This window comes from Grammomys surdaster, unplaced genomic scaffold (genome assembly GCF_004785775.1).
Source record: "Grammomys surdaster isolate TR1022 unplaced genomic scaffold, NIH_TR_1.0 132, whole genome shotgun sequence".
In the NCBI taxonomy this organism is placed as follows: Eukaryota; Metazoa; Chordata; class Mammalia; order Rodentia; family Muridae; genus Grammomys; species Grammomys surdaster.
Genome location: NW_021604590.1, coordinates 5,892,481 through 5,915,006, shown reverse-complemented (window position 1 = coordinate 5,915,006; position 22,526 = coordinate 5,892,481). Strand labels below are relative to the sequence as shown.

The 22,526-nt window shown below is 41.0% G+C and overlaps 1 protein-coding gene across 1 annotated transcript in view; it reads right to left on the bottom strand.

Moving 5' to 3' along the window:
• Positions 1-22,526, bottom strand: part of Ptprm (protein tyrosine phosphatase receptor type M) — a 627,614-nt gene that overhangs the window by 347,709 nt on the left and 257,379 nt on the right. Inside the window, exons 5-6 of the mRNA XM_028762235.1 lie at positions 9,616-9,790; positions 1,704-1,997 (exon numbers count right to left, since the gene is read on the bottom strand). Coding sequence (XP_028618068.1) covers positions 1,704-1,997; positions 9,616-9,790 — 469 coding nt within the window. The remainder of the gene's footprint in view (positions 1-1,703; positions 1,998-9,615; positions 9,791-22,526) is intronic.

The following is a 22,526-nucleotide window of genomic DNA, read 5'->3' as shown; positions in this document are numbered from 1 at the left end:
TGCTAGACCAGCATAATTAATCACCACATTCTAAACCTTATCCTTGTACCCACAGAGAAGAGTAGCTACTACCTTTCATCAAAGCGAATGGGACTGTCACAGGAAACTACAACTCTGGATGCAATGCAGAGATCAATGGGTTGGTGGGGAGCCCCAATGGATACATCTGTATTACAGTTCCTGAATCTGTAGTGAGGGAACGTTCTGGAAGAGAGTGTGGAAAACGATAGGAGCCAGAATACCAGGCAGTCTTTTAACATTTTTATCCCAGAAATGGCCGCACAAACAGAACTGGAGCAATGGCCATACCAATGAACGAGCTAATGTGTGTGTACACATACACAACAGTGTACGCACACAACAATGCATACCACAACAATGGACATAAACTGTATACATACAACTGTATACATGTGACTGTGTACACACAATTATGCACACAAAACTATATACATTCAACTGTAAACACACTCAACTATGTACACATACAACTGCAGACACATACACACATTAGTAATTTCTAGTATTAGCAGATATTCAGATGATACAGTCTTCAGTGGGCTTTTGTGGGGTCACCTGTCTCTAGGATTCCCCAAAGAAAAGAAAGCCCACAGATGATCCTTAGAATGTAAATAATTGCTATATACTATTGTTGAGGGATTGGTGGACAAGAAAAAGAGATCCAAGGCTTTTTGACACTTTGTGGAATCCCATGAAAGTGCCCAACAGCCTTTGGGAACTAAATATTGTCATGTTTTTGTTTTGTCCGTGTAGTCTTGGCTGCTCTGGAACTCAATCTGTAGACTAGGCTTGCCTTGAACTCATAGATCTGCTTGTCTCTGGCTCCTGAGTGCGGGAAGTGCCTCGCCTTGGGTAATACTGTCTTCTTAACTGACATTATCTAAAGCATTAAGTAACCCCATCAAAGTCCATGGGCTCTCCTCCTCTCAGCACGCCATTCAACCCAGGCCTCTGTATGGACATCTAACCATGTCCACTGTGAGAACGCACTGGGAGACATTTCCCTTCCTCCCAGACAGTCATCGCTCAAAAACAGCTCTGTGTTGTAAGGCTGTCTTCCTTCTGATTTTCCTAAATGCTACGTTTTGCTGTCCATCGACCTTATTCTATGTAACTTGCAGAATGGCTTTGACACAATTAATACTTTGTAATCCAAGAGCCCAAACACTGCACACAGGCTATAAATCACTATTACAAACAGGCTCCCTAGTCACTGGCCAGCAGCCCTGCCTCATATACCCATCAATAAAGACAGCTTTCATACTCTATGAGAGAATCTGTCATTCCACGGAACTGCTTTTGGGTGATGAGCACATTAGCTCAAAACAAACTAGAGGGACAGGAAGAAGTGTCTGACCCATTAGCAGCCATCATTGAAGTAGCCAGCCTCTAAGAGCCTTAGGGGCCATGCCAGTACCAATCACGTGGTTCCCAGAGCAAGCTATAAATTCGGAACAGAAAAAGCGGTAGAGGCGAGTTGAAAGAGAGAGAGAGAGTAGGTCTTGAGGTCATGGGCTCTAATGTTCCATTTAACCTATAATTCACCTTTAGGAGTATTTTTATCCTCACATGAAGTGCAAAAGCAGAGCTATAGAATGCTTGCGCTCCAACTGTGGGATGCAATACGAACAGCAACACCACGAAAGACCTCGACCATCAGAGGAATGCCAGCTAATACTCACCGGCACATTTTGTTCTTGTTCTCAGAGCTGGCCCAGGAGATCCAGTGCCGCCTTCTCCTGGTCTGGTCAGAAGCACACTGATCTCATACTCTGTATCTGGGTCAAGGTGTCCAATCTTGTAACTCGTGGAATCCACTGGCTGCCGATCATTCCAGCTCCCGCTGGCTGTGCAGTATTCAACCTCTCGGGCCACAATGGGTCCATCCCCATTGATGGAGTTGGCGTTGAGCTGTATCCACAGATAGGTTGCTCCAACAGAGGCAAGCTGAGGTGGGGCGATGGGAACAGGCGGCTCTGAAAGCAAAGCAGAGAGCTTTTGTATTCATTTGATAAAGAATTAAGCACACATACATGATGACAGAGGAGAAGATATTTGAAATTCAGTATGGAACTGATGAGAGGAATTTGTGCTTTTTAATAAGCATGTGTATAGTGTTAATGATTTAAACAAGGTTCAAAAATTACTTCTAAAACACTAATGAAAGGGCTAGAGAGATGGATTGGTAGTTAAGAACATTTATTATTCTTACAGAGGACCTGGGTTTGATTTCTGTTACTCATTCAGTTGCTCACAACCATCTATAATACCAGTTCCAGGAGATCTGGAGATCTAAAGCCATCTGATTGTCCATGGTGCACGTATACAAATGCAAGAAAACCACTAACGCACATACAATAAGATAAATCAAAAGTAAATAAAAATAAATGAAAGCAAAGCTAACTTGAGCTGAGCATCTGTATTCCCAGCTACTAAGGAAACAGGCAAGAGCCTCACTTGAACTTGAAAGTTCAAAACCAATCAAAGCAAAGCAAGACATAGTCTCAAGGGAGAAAAATAATAAATCAGTAGTCTTCCTATACTCAAAGGATAAACATGCTGAGAAAGAAATTAGGGAAATGATGACACCCTTCACAATAGTCACAAATAATATAAAATACCTTGGTGTGACTCTAACCAAGCAAGTGAAAGATATGTATGACAAAAACTTCAAGTCTCTAAAGAAAGAAATCAAAGATCTCAGAAGACGAAAAGATTTCCCATGCTCATGGATTGGCAACATTAATATAGTAAAAATGGCTACCTTGCCTGAAAGCAATCTACAGATTGAATGCAATTCCCATCAAAATTCCAACTCAATTCTTCATAGAGTTAGAAAAAGCAATTCTCTAATTCATTTGGAATAACAAAAAAACCAGGATATCGAAAACTATTTTCAACAAGAAAAGAACTTATGGAGGAATCACCATCCCTGACCTCAAGCTGTATTAAAGAGCAATAGTGATAAAAACTGCATGGTATTGGTACAGAGACAGGCAGGTAGATCAATGGAATAGAATTGAAGACCCAGAAATGAACTCACACACCTATGGTCACTTTATCTTTGACAAAGGACCTAAAAGCATCCAGTGGAAAAAGGACAGCATTTTCAACAAATGGTGCTGATTCAACTGGAGGTCAGCATGTAGAAGAAAGCAAATTAACTCATTCTTATCTCTAAGTGGATCAAGGACTTCTACATAAAACCAGATACACTGAAACTAATAGAAGAGGAAGTGGGGAAGAACCTCGAACACATGGGCATATGGCAAACTTTCCTGAACAGAACACCAATGGCTTATGCTCTGAGATCAAGAATCAACAAATAGGATGTCATAAAGTTGCAAAGTTTCTGTAAGGCAAAGGACACTGTCAATAGGACAAAATGGCTACCAGTAGGTTGGGAAAAAATCTTTATCAATCCTACATTTGATAGAAGGCTAATATCCAATATATATACAAAGAACTCAAAAAGTTAGACTCAAGAGAACCAAATAACCCTATTAAAAAATAGGGAACAGAGCTAAACAAAAATTCTCAACTGAGGAAACCTGAATGGCCATAAGGCACCTACAGAAATGTTCAACATCCTTAGTCATCAGGGAAATGCAAATCAAAACAATCCTGAGATTCCACCTCACACCAGTCAGAATGGCTAAGATCAAAAATTCAGGTGACAGCAGATGCTGGTGAGGATGTGGAGAAAGAGGAACACTCCTCCATTGCTCGTGGGATTGCAAGCTGGTATAACCACTCTGGAACTCATTCTGGCAGTTCCTCAGAAAATTGGACATAGTACTACTTGAGGATCCAGCTATACCACTCCTGGGCATATACCCAGAAGATGTTCCAACATACAATAAGGACACATGCTACACTATGTTCATAGCAGCCATATTTATAATAGCCAGAAGCTGGAAACAACCCAGATGCCCCTCAACAGAGGAATGGATATAGAAAATGTGGTACATTTACACAATGGAATACTATTCAGCTATTAAAAACAATGACTTCATGAAATTCTTAGGCAAATGGATGGAACTAGAAAATATCATCCTGAGTGAGGTAACCCAGTCACAAAAGAACACACATGGTATGCACCTACTGATAAGTGGATATTATCCCAAAAGCTCAGAATACCCAAGATACAATTCACAGACCTCATGAAGTTCAAGAAGAAGGAAGACCAAAGTGTGAGTGCTTTGGTCCTTCTTAGAAAGAGGAACAAAATACTCATGGGAGCAAATATGGACACAAAATGTGGAGGAGAGACTGAAGGAAAGGCCATATAAAGACTGCCCCACCTGGGGATCCACCCCTTCTACAGTCACCAAATCTAGACACTAGTGTGAATGCCAAGAAGTGCATGCTTACAGGAGCCTGATAGCTGTCTCCTGAGAGGCTCTGCTAGAGCCTGACAAATGCTCGCAGCCAACCATTGTACTGAGCACAGGGTCCCCAATGGGGTCCCCAGTGGAGGAGTTAGAGAAAGGATTGAAAGAGCTGAGGGGGTTTGTGACACCATAGGAAGAATAATAATATCAACCAACCAGAGACCCTCAGAGCTCACAGGGACTAAATCACCAACCAAGGAGTACACATGGAGGAACCCATGGCTCCAGCCGAATATGTAGCAGAGGTTGGCCGTGTCAGACATCAATGGGAGGAGAGGTCCTTGGTCCTGTGAAGGCTCCATGCTCCAATGTAGGGGAATTCGAGGGCAGGGAGGCGGGAGTGGGTAGGTGGGGAAACATCCGCATAGAAGCAGGGGAGGGGGATAGGATGAGGGTTTCTGGGGAGGGAACCAGGAAAGGGGACAATATTTGAAATGTAAATAAAGAAAATATCCAATAAAAAAAAAAGAACAAAAAGGAGGTGGGGATGTGACTCATTGGTAGAGAGGCTGTCTTAATACATCCTGGGTTTGATCCCCAGCACTTCACACAGGGGTTATAATGGTGCATACCTGGAATTTCAGCACTCTAAAGCTATAGGCAAAATGATCAGAAGCTGATAGAAACCTTCAGAGACTTCAGTAAGTTTTAAGTTAACCTGGACTATATGAATTACTACCTTAAACAACAACAACAATAAAACCAAAAGAAAGAAAAATAGAAAGAAAGGAAAGAAAGAAAGGAAGAAAGAAAGAAGAGCAAGAAAGAAAAGAAAGAAACAAACAAAAACCCAAACAAAAACAACAATTACATCTAACTTGTTCAATTAAGTGTGCCCATAACCCATCTTAGGACACAATGTATGAAAAGATTGTACATCCAAGTTTTTTTTTTTCTTGTCTCTAAAGTAACTACTGAAGATTCCCTGAGAATCATTATTTAAACAGCAGGACACATTCCATTGACAGCTTCTCACTGAGAACCTTCCAACATCCTCAAAAGCCTGAGGGTTTTCTACATCATTAAACTAAGTTGGTGCATGCCTATATTGCCAATACATCTGACTGGTGGAGGCAGGAGGAGCAAGAGTTCAAGACTAGCCTGGGGTGCTTAGGGAGGTCAAAGCCACTTTCCCTTCTGTTTATATTTCCAATCATTTTAAGAACAAAGATGAAATTATGGTCTATCTCTTCAGAAATCCATTTCTGATGTGACTCAGTTTCCCCCAAAGACGTCCCAATGGGCTCAGCTAACTGAAGATGTAGATAATGAAGTTTTCTACTGCTATCTATAATATAGCTTGCTTCCAGTATTGGTTTTACTAAAAGTAGAAGAAAGTACTACAATATCCAAGGATACTCTGAATCAAGCTACACCCAGCTCAATACAAGTTGATGACATTAATAGCAAATTCTCCCTATAACTGGAAGGCCTCTCGCAATGCTATTTTCTTCATCCTTGTCTAAGAAGGGAAAGGCTGGCCATCTTACCTATACATTATCTCCCATCTTATTAGTTAGATGCTAGCTGAATGGCCCTCCAGGCCCCAAGTAAAGGAATTCTGCATGTCCTCCACACTGTGAGTGGCACTCCACATGATGAATGAGATCATGTAAAAAATTATACATTTTGTCCTGCAATGGATTGTCATCCAAGAAAAGCACAAGATCTCGTGGTTTTTGCTCAGGGGTATTTTCTTCAGGTAGTTTGTGCGTTTTTTAGTGCTTTTCTTCCTTTTTCCCTGACCTGCTTACCGCTACTGCCTACCGACATATACTGACTTGCTTGCTACAATTTCTCCTACCTTCTCACAGGGCAGACATGCTCAATCAATTGCAGCCTTGTTTCATACTGAGACCACAGGAAAGCTAGCATCATATGAGGCCTGTCTCTGAGATAGCAGCAGGTTGATCCCACTAATCCCCAACCCCAAAATAACATCAATTCTTTGTTCTTTCTGTGGAGATGGGATGTCTTTGTCTTTTCCATGTGATAAAGAGTATAAAATAGCTCATTAGAGTAAGTCATGCTAAGACGTCATGCTTTGAGTGTGCTTTGATTCTGGCTGTGACATAACACTATTGCAAATGTGATGTAAATAGACTAAAATATTTTTCTTATTGTTTATTCCCTGGAAGTTTTGTGCTTTAAACAGTTCTGACTTAACTTACCATTAATTTGTAATGCTAAGCAATTCCTTGAATAAGACATGTAATGTGATTTTTTTTTTTTATTTTAATAGTGCAGCCAGCCTGTCTTCAGTCAGAAAAAAAGTTAAGCTAAGGAAGCATCTCTGATAAAAAGTAGGCTGGGATGAAAGAGTAGTTAACTATCCTCATAGATGAAAACAAGGATCATAACTTCCCATTCAAGCCATAGCTGGGGGCAAGGTCACAAGGTTCATCTACTCACTGAGGATATTCTTACTAACATTCTAAAATGAAAACAACTTTAGCACGGTTTTTGCCCAGAGAGTATTTTCTACATTTATTCCCATTCCTAAGAGATACTCATGGGTAAATCAAATGGAAAGTTCACCTAGAACCTAAAAACAGCTGGGGGAGAAATTCAAGAAAATTAACACAAAAATAAATCAGTATTTGAATTTTGAAAAAAAGAAATCATGGGTAGGGGTAGAGATAATCTCAATCTAAACACAGTAACAGGAAAAAAGTCTTCCTACTTTCTTTTGTATAGGAATTAAACCTAGGATTCCATGCTGCAAGCACTCTACCATGGAGCAGTGTTTTCAGCACATTAATTTTTAATTTTTTTTTGACACAGTATCTTGCTAAGTTGCCCAGGCAGGCCCTTAACTTGTGATCCACTCTCCTTAGCCTCCAGAATAGCTGCAATACAAGTCTTTACCATTAGACCAGACTAAAATATTTCATAATACATGTAAAAAGATACTGCAAAATTAATTCTCAAACTATGAATGAGAACATATGGATATAAACACATTACATAGCTTTAACGGCTTATACCTGAGAATGGTCAATTGCAGGCTCAAATCTAGCTTGAGCAACTGAAATCATATGGAAAAATGGTTGTAGACATATAAACAAGAGGAGACAAATCTTACATCAGGGCCCACCCACAGCAGCCGCCCCCAGCCTTGGTACAGTGCAAAGCCCCGAGTGGTAGCACACCCTGTCAATCATCCAGAGAACCCACCCTACGCTGTCCTCAGACAGGAAGAAGTGGCTTGAGCAAAGGAACAAGAGATTGTTCATTGCCTCTACCTGTGCATTCTGTGGCAGACTAGAATCTTCTGTTACTTGTAACTCCCAACAAATCGATTTTCCCAAGGAAAGTTGGTGGCACACTTGCAATGGATGGGAAAGCAGGAAACCTTCACCACCACGTGGGCCAATCTCAGGGAAGCAGGGCAGCAACTGCAGCTCGGACAAGGGGAGCGATCATCCCAGAGAAATGCACCGAGATGGAGAGTGAAGGGAAAGAAGATAAAGAGCAGAGAAAGGTGGGGGAGGGGGATGAGGGAAAGAATGGGAGAGAGGAATGGAGTGGGGAGAGGAAAAGGAAGAGGGACCTCTGCTGGGAGCACCCAGGGCATTCCATGCACAATAAGTAGTCTATTCCGCACTACGGCTCCTTGACTCTCTGAAGAGCCTTCAGATCAGGGTCTGTGTGATGCCGATGAACTTTAGTTCTGCTGTGAATCTTAAGCTTCAGCTCAAAATTTCATCCTGGCAGTCTAATTCAAACTTTACTGCGCATAAAAATGCGGTGTAGCAAAAATATATGACTCAAGTAAATATTTAGCGTGTTCTTCCTTCTGCCGAACATCCATCAGTGACACGGTGACTAATGGTCACGATAGAGTCACTGATAAGCCAGCATTGTTGTCTCTAAAGCCAAGCGATAGGAGACAGGAACTCTACCAGACAGAAACAGGATCCCCAAACTCCCAATAGTATTCATGATGGAGGCTATGCCTAGGCATTCTGGGTAAATATGGATGTGGTAGAGGATGGAGGGTTAAATAGACGACATGGCATTTATAGTTTTACATTTTGGAAGGGTGGCGCTGCTGTGCAGCCCCAGATAAAAATTACGGAAATGAACTCAGGAAATGCAAGCAATCTGTCCTCCTCCCCATCAGGCCTGATGCCCACCCACCATCAGCTTACTGTGTACACAAGTGTGTTTTCTGCCATTGAATGTCCCATCAGCCCTATCATAGCCCATGTCTGCTTAGCTTATTCCACCATGCAAAGCCAGCATTCTTTAAAACTGGCTACAAAGAGAAATTTGCCGTTAAGAGAACGGTCCACCTTGATGTGATCAGGTTTGTGGTCTATATTCTAGAGATGCAAAGTTGTGAATAGAAGGCATAGCGTTGAGGAAGTGGCTTGGTGGTATCATACATAGATCTTATGCTCCATCCCCTGCCACTGAAATATTGAAAAATAAAATAGGAGACATTATATTAGTCTCCCACAAGATAAAAGGGATGCCCGATCACAGTTGTCTGAAACGCCAGCATGGTGCACACACAAGCTCAAATTATTCTATCTGGGCTCCAAAAAGTTGCATTAGTATCTTTTGATGGGATAAACTTCTCTGCCCACAAAAAAAAAATAATGCATTAAATGAGATAAAGAAAATTTATTTTCATTCTGTTTTTTACCTTTCCTCCACCTCCCCGTCTTGAATATAATACTCAATTTTTCAGTCACACAGCATATAGGGACAGGGCTTTACTGGGACATTATGAATGCTAAGACACTGGTATCAATTCAGCATCCATGATATATCAGGGCTTTTTATACAGACATTGCTTCATTTTATTAACCACCTCGCTATCATAAACACCCGGCCTGGTGAATATTTGCATTTTAAGTGATTTTCTATCAGAGGAAAAAAATTTCATTCCTTAAAAAAAATATATTATAGGTTGTAATCTGTATCCACAGAGCTGGCAGCAACCCTGGTTGAGAGCATAGTCACTGCCCTGTGTGCTACTAAACCAACATCAATCACATGCATTTTCCGGAAGCATTGCTCACATGCAAAATTTGTACTTAAAATGCAATCCATCAATATAGCCTAGCACCCAGACTACCGTTCAGAAGCAGACAGGATAAGTTTGAGCATAAACAAATAATGAGCAAACAACTATGTAAGCGTGTCTATTTTAATAGACTATGTGGGGGAATAAGAACACATTAAATACCTTTAACTACCAATTCTGCATAGTTTGATATCCCCACACCTCCTTCCGTGCGAATCATGCATCGGTACTTCCCAGCGTCTCTCTTGGTCGTGTTTACGACGTTAAATGAGGCTATGAATCTTCTGGAACTTGTCACCTTTAACTCCTTCAGAGGAGCGTCTCGGACATCAATTCCCTGTATCAGTGAAAGGACAGAAAGGGGCAAAATCAGCTGTCATATCAAGATACTTAGATACCTGATGGCAATTACCAGTGTCACACTCATGCAAATCTTGGTTCGACTGTTTATCCCCACGGGCAGCTGCTATATAAGAAACAACAATTCTGCCTTGATCAACAAAATGAAGATTGAGGCCTCCAACATTAAGTGTGTAGAAACGTGTTGTTTGTAACCTTTAAATATATTAAGTTAAATGATCTGAACAGGGAAGAAAAAATATATAACATTTTACTTTGATTTCTACAAATATTTGGTTCTTTGTAACACCTTATCCTACATTTTTATTTTTTTGGTTAGAAGACAAAATCAAGTCACCAATCACCCTGTTACTAACCCTGATTTCTATATGAGCAACTAAACAACTACCCAAAATAACACTACAATATCTGTCAGGTAGAACCATCACCATGTCTGCAGTGACTGGACCCAGAGGACTAACCCAAGTTTTACAATGCTTTTCCCAGATATATAAAACCTACAGAAAGTGGATGCTTGATAAACATCTGATTCTGAAACATCTGATTCTGAGGCAGAAGTCTTTCTGCATGTTCTGTGCTCTCCAGTCCCCATGAGGATGTTTCCATTGTGGGGATGTTCTGTTTTTTCTTAGTCCTGTATACTGTTAGCCTTTTAGTTACATACTCTTGGAAATCCAATCATTGCAAGACGCAAAAGCCAAAAAGGATATTAATAAATTCAGTTCTTAATAAGTCTTGGGAAGTCTGCTATCTTCTCTATGCTATTTATATTAGTATGGAACAACAGACCAAGATCAAGGGTTATATATGATGCCACCAAGCCCTCTGTCACTTGTTCATTGAGAACCCATGCTTTGAGTGCCAAGCTGTGCATCCAGGATCACAATGCTGAGCTACTGGTAGACATTCTTCAGTGATGGTCTGATGGTGGAGGGAAAGAGTGATGGTCTGATGGCAGAGGGAAAGACCAGTGGCTGGCAGATGGCAGAAGGTAGATTGCTCACAGATACTGTTGACAAGATCTGAAGAAGTGATGTGTGAATGAAGAGCAAGTAAGAAAGTAGCCAGAAAAAGCCTAATTAAGGGAAGACCATCCTAGTCACACAAAACAGCAAGGGAAGCCAAATATGATCTGAAAAACTGGCTGGCATGAATGCAGCAAGAGGAAGTTGGATTTGCAAGCTACATTAAATATTTTCATTTACTGCCATTAAAAACACAAGGCTAAATGACAGCAAAGTCCATCTGCATGGTTCGGTGACTTACACCACACAATCCAACAAACAAAAAAAGCATTTATCTATAATACTCTGGGACAGCCATTCTTAACCTATGTGAGTTTCGGGGTTAGCCTAACTCGGTCGCTAAGTTAAATGCCACCATTCAAAATGATGTAACTTTGCAGGCCCCCATTTTCCTCACCTACAGAGAGATGCCTCAATTCACTCCCAGGGCCATTGTGAGATACAAAAGATGTATGCAAGGACACTAACATAATGATTGTCCCCATACATCCCCATCCAAAGCCTGGACAAAAGGAGCAGTGGATTCCGGGAGAAAAGCAAGCAGGATGCTAAAATCCCACCTTCATTTCTGATACCCTGGCGACAGCAGCCCCAGACTGCAGTGTGCAGAAACAATGGGCTTGCTAACGCTAAAGCATGGAATGAAATAGACTCACTCACCCAGTCACTAGAAAACCACAGGGCCCCCACATGTTAGGTGCTGCTGTAAAACACACAGGATGGAGGAACCGTGTTCCTATAGCAGTTAGTTCCCCCCAAAAGGGGCTGAGCCACATGCTCCGTGCTTCCTCCCAGGCAGCTCTTGCTTAGAGAGGGCGAGAGCAGTCAGGAGTGCTGCACTGGTAGAGTTCCTGACACTCAGAAGGAAACATTAGGAGTGGGGAAGAAGGGTTCCACATACATTATTTTTGGCATTAACGATAAAACCAGGTTTATTTATAACTTAAAGAGTAAAACATAAGAATACAGAACCTCATGTATCTAGAATGGTGTGTTTTGCTAAACTTAAAACTTTGATCTAATGAATAGCACCAAAATATGTGTGTGTGTGTGTGTGTGTGTGTGTGTGTGTGTGAGACAGAGAGAGAGAGAGAGAGAGAGAGAGAGAGAGAGAGAGAGAGAGAGAGAGAGAGAGAGAGAAAGAATGAATTAGTATTAACAGTTCATATAAGGGAAAATGTCTCTTTCTGAATTCCATACACTTAATCTCCAACACCTCATAATCAAATCCAATAGAGAAGATCTTATACTTGCAGCTTTTAAAATTGGAATGTTTCATCTTTCAAGTTTAAAAATAAAATCTAACCTCTTACTGATGAGTGAAAAAAACAGTCAGCCCTCTTGAAAGACAGACTGAATCTGTAAGCATTTGTTTCATTTATAATGATGTGACAGCCAAAGCCCAGGATATTGGCTATTGCTTTATTTACCTAAGTATCTACTCAGAAGAATAAATACATTTTGTAAAAATTTATGTTTTCTTTTTTTCTCATTTTAACAATGATCCTGTAACATGTTTCATGACAGAGGTGCACATTGATCCCTGACCAGAGCTCGGGCTGTACCATAGGCTCCAAGGGAAGGACCCTGCTTCTGCATTTATATTTCTGCTGGAAAAGGGGCAGTTGGGAGCTATTCTTTTTTAATGCTGTAGTGTGACTCTGTAAAATGCAGAGCTTCACACTGTCAGCTCCACACAAGGCCAGTGCCTCCGTGAACTCCCAGGAAGGAGTCTTTAAACAAAGAAGCCCATGTACTTAACCACACAGAAAAACCCAGCTTCTTCATGAGGAATAGAATAGGGGCAGGAGAGCCTGCATGGCTGAGCATCAGACAGCTAGCCTTCCTCTTGCTATCTGAAATGTACACCACATCACTGAACACTCTTAGTCCTTTTGACTCAAGGATATTTCAGAGGTTCTGGGTGCCTCTCAGCTAACAGTCTCCGTCAATCAGGAGTGTGGTAGGCAGAATGGAGCCTCCAACAGCATCTGTATTCCTGTCTTTAGGATGTAAGAGTGTGTTCCTTTCAATACTAAAAGAAAGTTTGCAGACATGATGAAAATAAGGGTTTAGGGACAGAAGATGTGCTGGATTATCTGGGTATCCTATGGCCATGGGGAGTTCTCCTAAGAGGAAAATGGAAAGTTGAAAGTGAAGGAAGAAACCATGAAGAGCAGCGCACAGATTGTCCCAAGGATTTGCAGGAAAAAAACAACCTTGATGTCATTGTCCACTGAGGCCTTCTGATCTGTGCAAGTGTAGGTGATGGAACCTGTGAGCTTCTGCTCATTTGTTACAGTTGCAATAAGAAATTAGGACAAGCAACCACTGAGGTAATGAAGTGCCACATGGCTTGCATGATATGTAGATGTGGTCTTAATTTCCCAGAGCTGCAGAGAAAACATTTAAGGTCATGGAAGAGTTCAGCCCAAAGCTAGCACTGAGGCCAAAAACAAATGCTCAATGTTGGTCACATTGTTCTCAATCTCAAAAACTTAGTAGAAGACAACAACAATCAGAGAGACATTGTAGGCTTGGCATGAGGGCAGACAGACATAGCACACTGGATTAGAATCAAGAAATAGCCCAGACATGAAGCCTCATGGATGTCACACACTGATGGACATAGTGATTATCAGACTATCTGGATGGGAAAGAATGGTGTTTACAACAGTAGTATTGGAGAAACTGGATAGGCACTGGCCAAAAATTAATACAATTAAAAAATTTACATTCTCAGCCTTTCGGCATGTTAGAAACTAACCTCAAGAGATAATACTCTATCAAGGGAAAACTTTAATCTGTGATTTAGTCCTGTTTTTTTTTAAACTGTGATGCCAAAATCATAAGCACCAAAAAGAAAAGTGATCAGAACAACATCAAAATCACAAATTTCAGTACATAAAGAATCCTTGTTTGAATGGTAGATAACATGACTCACTGACCTAAGATGCTGCTGTGCAAACATCAACACTGGAGCTCAGATTCCCAGAACACATATAGATGCCAGGTACATGAGGCAGTCCACCTGTAATCAAGTGCCTGGGATGCAGGGAATCTCTGCAATAAGCTGGATAGCCAGAATAACAGAATAGGGAGCTCTAATTGCAGAGAGACCCTGCCTTCATAGACAATGTGAAGAGCAATCCAGAAAACCATCTAATGTTAACCTTGGGCTTACACACACACACACACACACACACACACACACACAGACTCCCCCCACACCACATACACATGCCCATATGAATATTCAAATACAATGCACACAGACATATGCAAACAAAAGTAACTGCTGAGAAAGAACAGTAACAGCCCATAGTTTGTGAAATAGTTGTAATCATATAGCTGAGAAGGGACTTAGATTAATAACACTTCAAGAAATCCCACAATCCATTAACAACTACAAAAACTTCAATTCCAAACTGGGCATAAGACATAGGTGTTTCTGTAAAGAAGAAATGCAAAGGACAAGTGGCACATGAAATGATGTGCAGCATCTCCAGTCTTTAGGGAAATGTAAGTCAAAACTACAATGTGATACCAGTTCACACTAAGTAAGACAGTTTATTGTTAGGTACCTGTTAAATCCCTAGTACAGGATGGATGCAGGTGCCTCAGACCTTTGCACACTGCTGCTGGGGATGATTGAATGCAGGTACCTGGGACCCTTGCACACTGCTGCTGGAGGTGATGTGCTCATTGCAAAAGCACTGCTATTCTACAAAAAGCTAAAAATAAAATTATTGTATGAACCAGCAATTCTATTGCTTGAACACAGAGATGAAAGAGTTTCTCAAAGACTTGATGCTGGTGGTCAGGTCAGTACCAGTCACAACCTTACCTTCCAGGGAGAATGAGTGAACCAAGTGTGATATACACACAGGTAAGAGAATTGCATTTGGCCTCAGAAAGGAAGAAAGTTCTGATAAATGCTACAATGTGGAAGATTCTTAAATATGTTACATTAGTGAAATGTTACACTATATGTTACATTAATAAATATGTTACAATAAGTGAACCACATTAGTCATAAAAGGCAAACATCAAATGCTTCCACTTGAGATTTTTAAAAAGGCAACTTAAAAACAATAATTGTATCAATTAGAGACAAATATCATCATTATGTTAGTATACTGTAGATTTGTTTTCATTGTCAAGTTTTAAGCTAAATAAAATCTGAAATGATGTTCCAACCCACACAGATAGGTTTATACCTTTCTTTAAACATTCTGTGAGGTCTGAAGAAATTTTTGTATCTTATATATTATTGGGTAGCTGATGAATAAAACATACCCATAATAAGAACTTTGATTATGAGACTCCAAATATTCAAGAGAATGCTTCTATTTAATTTTGCGGTACCATGTGGCTTTTATAGGATGAAATTATTTTTCTTACTAGGTAGGATTTTAATAAAAAAATTAATCTCATTTTTATTATTTTTTTAAAAATGGCTACTGAGTGCTCAGCCCTTAAGAGACTATCCATCATTCTTCCAAGTCTGAGGGGAATATCACAGAAAAGGGAGCAGAGAGAATGTAGGAACTGGACAGTGGGGAGGAGACCCAAGCAAGAAATGAGGTCTTGAGGATGTGACCTGACTATTGTGATCATGGCTTCATAGCAGCTGCAGTGACAGCTCAGAGTCTGAGTGGGACTGGACCTCCAGTCATGGTCTGGGGAGGGGCTCAGTGATCCGTCTAGAGCTCCTGTATACCATGACTATTGGGGCAACAGGAACTTTTGGTTTAAGTAATAGCATAGCCATTGAGTTATCTATGCTTCAGTGGAAAGTTCCCCATGCCCAAGGCCATAGCTCTGGTTAAATCCAGAAAGTCACACACATACAAAGCCAACAAAAACCACAAGAATGTCAGGAGCCTTGTGGGAAGGGGGTTTAGTGGAACGAGAGGGTAAAAAGGACACAGGGGAGAAAGTATGAAAAGAATGAAGGAATTACATGTTATGAAACTGTCAGTGAATACATTAATACTGACATTAAAAAAATTCCCTATTAGATGCCAAGGTATACAATATGCTGACCTCTGTGCAAGATAAAGATGATCCTCGAAATGTTCACCTTTAGGAAATTTAAGTGCAGGGTTTTCCAAAGGGAAGTACCAAAACCCGTGTTAGAAAAGAGTCCATAGCTCCACTAAGATGTATATGGGGGTGGTGGGGAGGGATACATGAACATACTTAAATATCTGTCAGATTAATCACTCAGATGCTGTATATTGTTTATGCTTGTAGTATTACCAATAATTTTGTACAAGTACATAAATCCCATCTTGGAACCAGATGCTAAGGTTCCTGATTCAGGCAAGAGTTGAGGTTGAGTCAGATGAGGAGCAAAAGAAAAAACAAAACTAAAACCAAAACCTGGGCCTGTCCAGGAGAAAAAGTGGGTGGTTGTGATTGACTGTGCTCAGGCTTGAGCTTTGATAGTCAAGGGCTTGAAAGGGGTGGGGAAAGCAACAGGAGAGGGAACCCTGGAGGGAAGGATACGGCACAGACAGGAGGACTGGGCAGACTGAAAGGAGAATAGACAGAAGGAGAAAAATGGTGAACTGGCCTCTGGGATGGGGATTTTTCTTCCCATTCTGAAATTCTGATATTACACATTAGTGTGAGCCTCCTTGCTCCTTGGTGTTGAAGAGTCAGAAAAGTCCAACAGATACCTGAGATTCAAGATGAGCCCACTGACAGATGAGCCTCCACAGCCCCATTTGGGTTAATGGAAGAAAGGATGAGGGAGAGAAGAAAGGGAAGAAGAAATCTTGGTCATCACTCTATACTGTGGATGAGCTGTAGAAAACGGTCCCCTAGCATATCCCACTGAATATGCTAGTTCCTTAGCCTGGAAGCGACAGAAATAGTAGATACAGGAAGACATCTGACCTAGCTACACTCTCCTGAAGGGAAAGCAAAACTAGAACAGTAACTGGTTTTCAGGGAGAGACTGAAAGACTAAATTATTTCATTTCCAGAAGCCTTTTTGTCTCCAGAGTCACTTCCTTTGGTTAGAATTAACTGGTAATTGTGAGGAGTGGTGGCCTGCTCTGATCCCTGTAACAGTTGGAATCACTTGGCTTATAAGCCCCTCTCTCCCTGGAAACCTTTTTTGTGACAGCAATGACTAGGCAGAGTAATGTGTTAAAACCTTGGGCACTACCAGGAAGTCAGGGGCCTATGGGTAGGGCCACCTTGTTATATTTGCACAGCTGAACAATGAGGATGCATCTTGGGGTGAGCTAGGAAGTGGCTCAAGTTACTTCTCCCCGTATTTTCCCCCAGGTGTAAGAGAAAGGCGTCCCCATTAAACTCCGGTGTCCTGCCTCTTAACAAAAAGACAGCACAGTGCGGAGTGATCCAGAACAGAGATCCAGTGTGATCTTTGTGATATAGTCCATCATGGAAGACAGCCAAGAGAGAACGCACGGCATGAGAATCACACGGCTGGGACAGTCAAGGGACTGTGGCTCCAACTTTTATATTGTTTCATGAAAGGCCTGTAATGACAGGGCCGAAGAAGAAATGGCTTCGCTGAGTTAAATGTGGCCCTTTGTGAGTCCCGGAGCATTTTAATGTGTACTTATTCCAATGTGAGCAAGCCAGGAAAAAGTACTGATAGTAATTTGAATTATCCTTACAACCTTCTTTGGGCTCTGGGCTCACTCGAGAACTTCTAAATGAGTGTGATTTACCATGAGAAGGAGTCGCGTCAAGGCTTTCGGGGAATATGTACGCCGCAATCAGGGAGATGATTGAAGGAAATTGAGGTCTGGGAAGTGAGAGGCAGTTGGAGTAAATTAATCAATCTCGGGCGTTTTGGAACTGTTCAGAGCGGTTGAGCTTAGTAGATGACAGGCAGGGGCCTCACACAGTCACGTGGGTGGGGACAGGCTACTGTACAGTCCCCGACAGCAGAAAGAGTTGTGCTTACCCACTTTCAAGAAGACCCCACTGTAAGATGCTGAGGACATTGTCACCATGGAGGCCACTAAGGACCATTAGTAATGCAGGCACAATTATTTAGCTTACATGATCTAAATGGAACCTCTACTGGATAGCTCAGCAGATCTAGTTTCTCGAGACCATGGCCTTTTCTGCTAGATAATTAAGACACAGCTAAACTGCAGAGGAACAACAAAGTCTATTACCATCTGCTGCTTTCCCCTGGGGAAATCTGAGTGAGGGCCACGCCTGCCTTCCTTTCTCATGGGACAGCCTTGGATTCTTGGAATCAGGGACAAACAAGTAAGCCCCATGTTAAGCACGAGAAAAAAACAAAAACAGCATTGTGAGTATTAGAGTTCTCAGGGTCAGCAGAAGACACCAAAGTCTCTCTTTTACCCTCTGAATGGATCCATCCTGACTGGTTGTCCAAACCCAAAGCCCAGTGTTTCCAACCCCAGCCTTAAGGCTGCTGTGCAGCAAGCTCCCCCCAACCCTAACTTCTGCAGCTTCATCCCAAATATGCACCAGCGTCTTCCACCAAGTTACACGAAATCAGTAAATGACTTTGGGTAATTAGCTCATTTCAAGATCTCCCTAGATACCTCACATATTCTTGGGGGATATAAAGTAAACCTTTCTCTTTAAATTGGAGTAATCCAAAGCCACACCAGGTTGAAACACGGGATGCGGGCCAGAAGGCTTTCTGCGGTCTCTGTCTGAATGCTTAGATTTGTCAAACGGATGCAGCTGTAGACGCGTAACCGACTAAAACAATAATGGATGTGATTTTCACCACTCAGAGAGTTATACAGTAAATGGTTCCTATAGCAACCGAAGACAGTCCACTCTCTCTGCTCCTGGTATTTTTCGTGTGGTAAGTGATGTTAAATTTATGCTTTAATATATATGGTGTAAAATACTCAAGTTAAGCCTGCTGAAGGAACCATAATTTTACCTCTTTACAAATCATTTTGTAGCTTTTATATCTAATAACAAAACGGTTCTGATATACAGTTCTGATTTTCTCCCTCATTATCTATAACTGAAGCTAAAAGCCACCAGAAAATGTAGACCATATATGACCAGCCCTACCTCTCCTGCCAGAACAATGCACATGGGCTCTCATACACACATAAACACAAGGTAAAAATCTTAATTTAATTGGCAACTTAAATTCCTTCACAGAGGTCACGGATCCTTGACAATGTCTAGCTTTGCCACTGTGCTTTGCAAAGAGCATTGAGGTTTAAGAGACAGTTTGTACACGTGGGTGTATGAGTATTAATCCTAGCTCCTGTTACCAACAATGTGCTAAGGTGCCCCGAGAAGAGTGAACAAAGTTATCCAGGCCTCAGTTGAGTCTTCTATAAGTGGGTATAAAGTTCTGCAAGGATCAATGAAAAAAAAATCACCAAAAAACCCAAAAATTAAAATTCAAATATAACCTAGGAGAGCACCTACCCTCCAGTAGTGCTCTGTAAATGACACACATACACATACACACACACACACACACACACACACACACACACACACACTTTCTATCACCTATAGAATTCAGTGATATAAGCGCTATTTCTGCAATCTGCTTCATTTTGCTCACACTGGACTCTGCTGTAGATCAAGGCTGCTCATGTGAGAATCATTTCAGTCATAGGATCTCAAGATACGCCCCCCCCAAACCCCCAGCTAAAAGTATCTAAGATTACCTGAGCTCAGAAAAGAAGTACAAAAGATTTATTCAACTTGGATGTAACACTTTTTTTTTTTTCAGGTTGGCTTGATTTTAAGCAGCTAAGTAGAACCATGCAATGAACTATTGGAAAATTACATCAATTTCTAGACCAACAACTAAAAAAAATATTAAATTAAAAGTGAGGTTATATTTTTCCTTTAAGGAAAACACTCTCAATCTAGGAGCTTACATGGAGTGAGATTTCTATGAAAGGTAGAAGGGGAGGTTCATTGAACCACTACTCTGGAACAGGTGTTACCATTGGTATGCTTGTGCACAGTGGCCTTATTAGAGGGGTATTGCTACCATCTTTATCAGGTCCCATGATAATCATTTTTTAAAAATGCAACTCTCAGAAAGTAAAAGTGTTCAAATGGAAAGACAGCAGGGCTGGAAATAAAGACTCAGTAAAGACAATACACTGCATGCTGCCCAGATGCTTTTAACATTTTGATCACTGCCTGCTGTCTGCTGTCTATTCTAGACCAGCAGACAAGATTTCACAAGGTTTTACATGTACATCTTCATACAAAAGACCCTCCCTGTAGACAGAAGCCAGGGGGCCCTAAGCAAGCATCTCAGACACCAGATGTTTCTGTCACCGTAAACTGGTCTTTGGGGTTCACTTGAAGAAGCCATTGCACCTACACAGGAGTAGAAAGCCCCACACCAGCAAGAGGCTGACAGGTACTGTAGTATTGTAGGTGCTGGATTATACGGATGTCCTTTAAATTTTGTTTAGTGTTTATATGTGTGTATGTGTTTGCATGTGCTTCTGCACAGGTACCACAGAATCCATGCCCAGGTCTGAGGTCAATTTATGTAGGAGTTGGTTCTCTGTTTCCTGTATGTGGGGCAAGGGGGACCAGACTCATGGCATGAGGCTTGGTGATAAGTACTTTAATTTACTGAGCAGTCTTGCTGACCCTTGTAACAACATCTTATTTCTTTTTATACTTCTAAGTACTGATGTGTAACATAAAATCATTTATAAAAACATTTTTGCTAACTTATAATAAACATTAAGGGCTCATACAACCATACATAGCTTCAAGAGTCAATAACTACATAACACAATCAACAACTTAAAAAAAGATCTCAAAAAAATAAACCAGAAACATCAAAAGAACTAGACTATATTAAAGAATTTTTTAAATTTTAGGTTTTTTCCTCTCGTCGTGTGTGTGTGTGTGTGTGTGTGTGTGTGTGTGTGTGTGTAAAGAGTGTGAGTTTGTGTGTGTGCATGTGCTCATGAGTGCACATATGTACACACATACATTCTGTGAGATGTTCTCAAAATCAGGCTTGAGAAGTGATCAAAAGTTGGTAACAATAGGAAATAAGGTCATGTTTGAGTACTTGGGTGTTTTACATAAACATTTAATTTTAGTGTCCTGTATTTTAAAACACCATATTTAAATGCATAGACTGCCATGCCTGACAACATCTATCAAGTACTGCTAAGAACTTCAGATTCCAACAGCTCTGCACTGTCCAGAATGCTGGCTTTAAGACTTCAAACCTCACATTCCAACAGCTCTGCACTGTCCAGAATGCTGGCTTCAAGACTTTGCAGATATGAAGATGGGTGCTTACCCTGCTGAGTTTATTTTACAGTTCTGCATTTTAGAAGAATTCTACCCACACTGATACTAACCTCATCCTCAAGAGGAGATGCATCTGTCAGTGATAAGAAAGTCTCTATTAGGAGCTGGAGAGTTAGTTCAACAGTTAACAGCCCTCTGACATGCAGCTTCCTTATCTGTCAAACAGATGTTATCACAGAGGAGACCCAAGAAACTCTGTGCCCAGTGCTTCCTGGGGACATTCTAAAGACTGTCATATAGCAATGCAAGTGTTTACCCATGACTACACTTGCACATACCCACGTACCTTTGTGTATTAACCATGTGCCCCCAGGTAAACATACATCTTAGATTTCTAAATCTTGTTTTACTTATTGGGGAGATTTACACCGCAGAGAAACCTAGAAAATATTTTCTTCCCATTCCATTTTGTGCCTGGATCTCAGAATGTTAAGACCCTAGAGAGTTGATATGCAGAACACCACTTTTAAAAAGGCTATAGCTTCAGAAGTACTGCATGTGGAGTACCCCTCAACAGAAATGTTTGGAATTTAGTGTTGAGATCGGCTCAGGTTTGTGATGTTTGCATACACAATGCATTTTTAATAGTGAGATCTAGGGCTAGGGAAATGGCTGAGAGGATAAAGGACTCACCATACAAGCTTGAGAACTAGAGTTCCGATCCCCAGAAACTCTGTAAATGGCAGGCAGTCGTGGCAGCTGCCTATACTCTCAGCACTCAGGAGGCAGAGATAGGGGACCCACTTACTGGGCAAACTATACTAGATGAAATTGGTGAATTTCTAGTTCAAGGAAAACCCCCAATTCAATAAATACAGTGGGCAGTGATCAAAGAAGACATATCAAATCAGTTTTGGGATTTTCATGCATACAGACACACATACACATAGGCATACACGCACAGACAGGTACACACACACAATATATGCACACATGAACACATACTAACACACAGTCATACACATGCACACATACACACATATGCACATACACATAGGTGCACACATACATGCAAGTGCACAGGTACCTGAATATGCACATGCATACATATATGCAAATATGGACATATGCACATAAAATAAAAAAATTGACATCCAGGTCTAAAGAGTAAAATTAGTTACATTTCAGATATACTTTATGCACATAGGATGCAGGTGATTTTTACAATATTTTAATGATTTTGAGTTTGTGTCTTCTCCCTATGCTGCTCATAATATACTTTCCCACAAAATTTCTACTCAACCAGAAGATATCAATAATTTAACAGTAGAATTACTTGATCATCACAAGAGTCACAAACCAAATAGCATCCTAATAGCAAGACAAAGTATTGATAACTTGAAATTCCAGAGTCATGTGAATTCTATGGCTATTATGTCC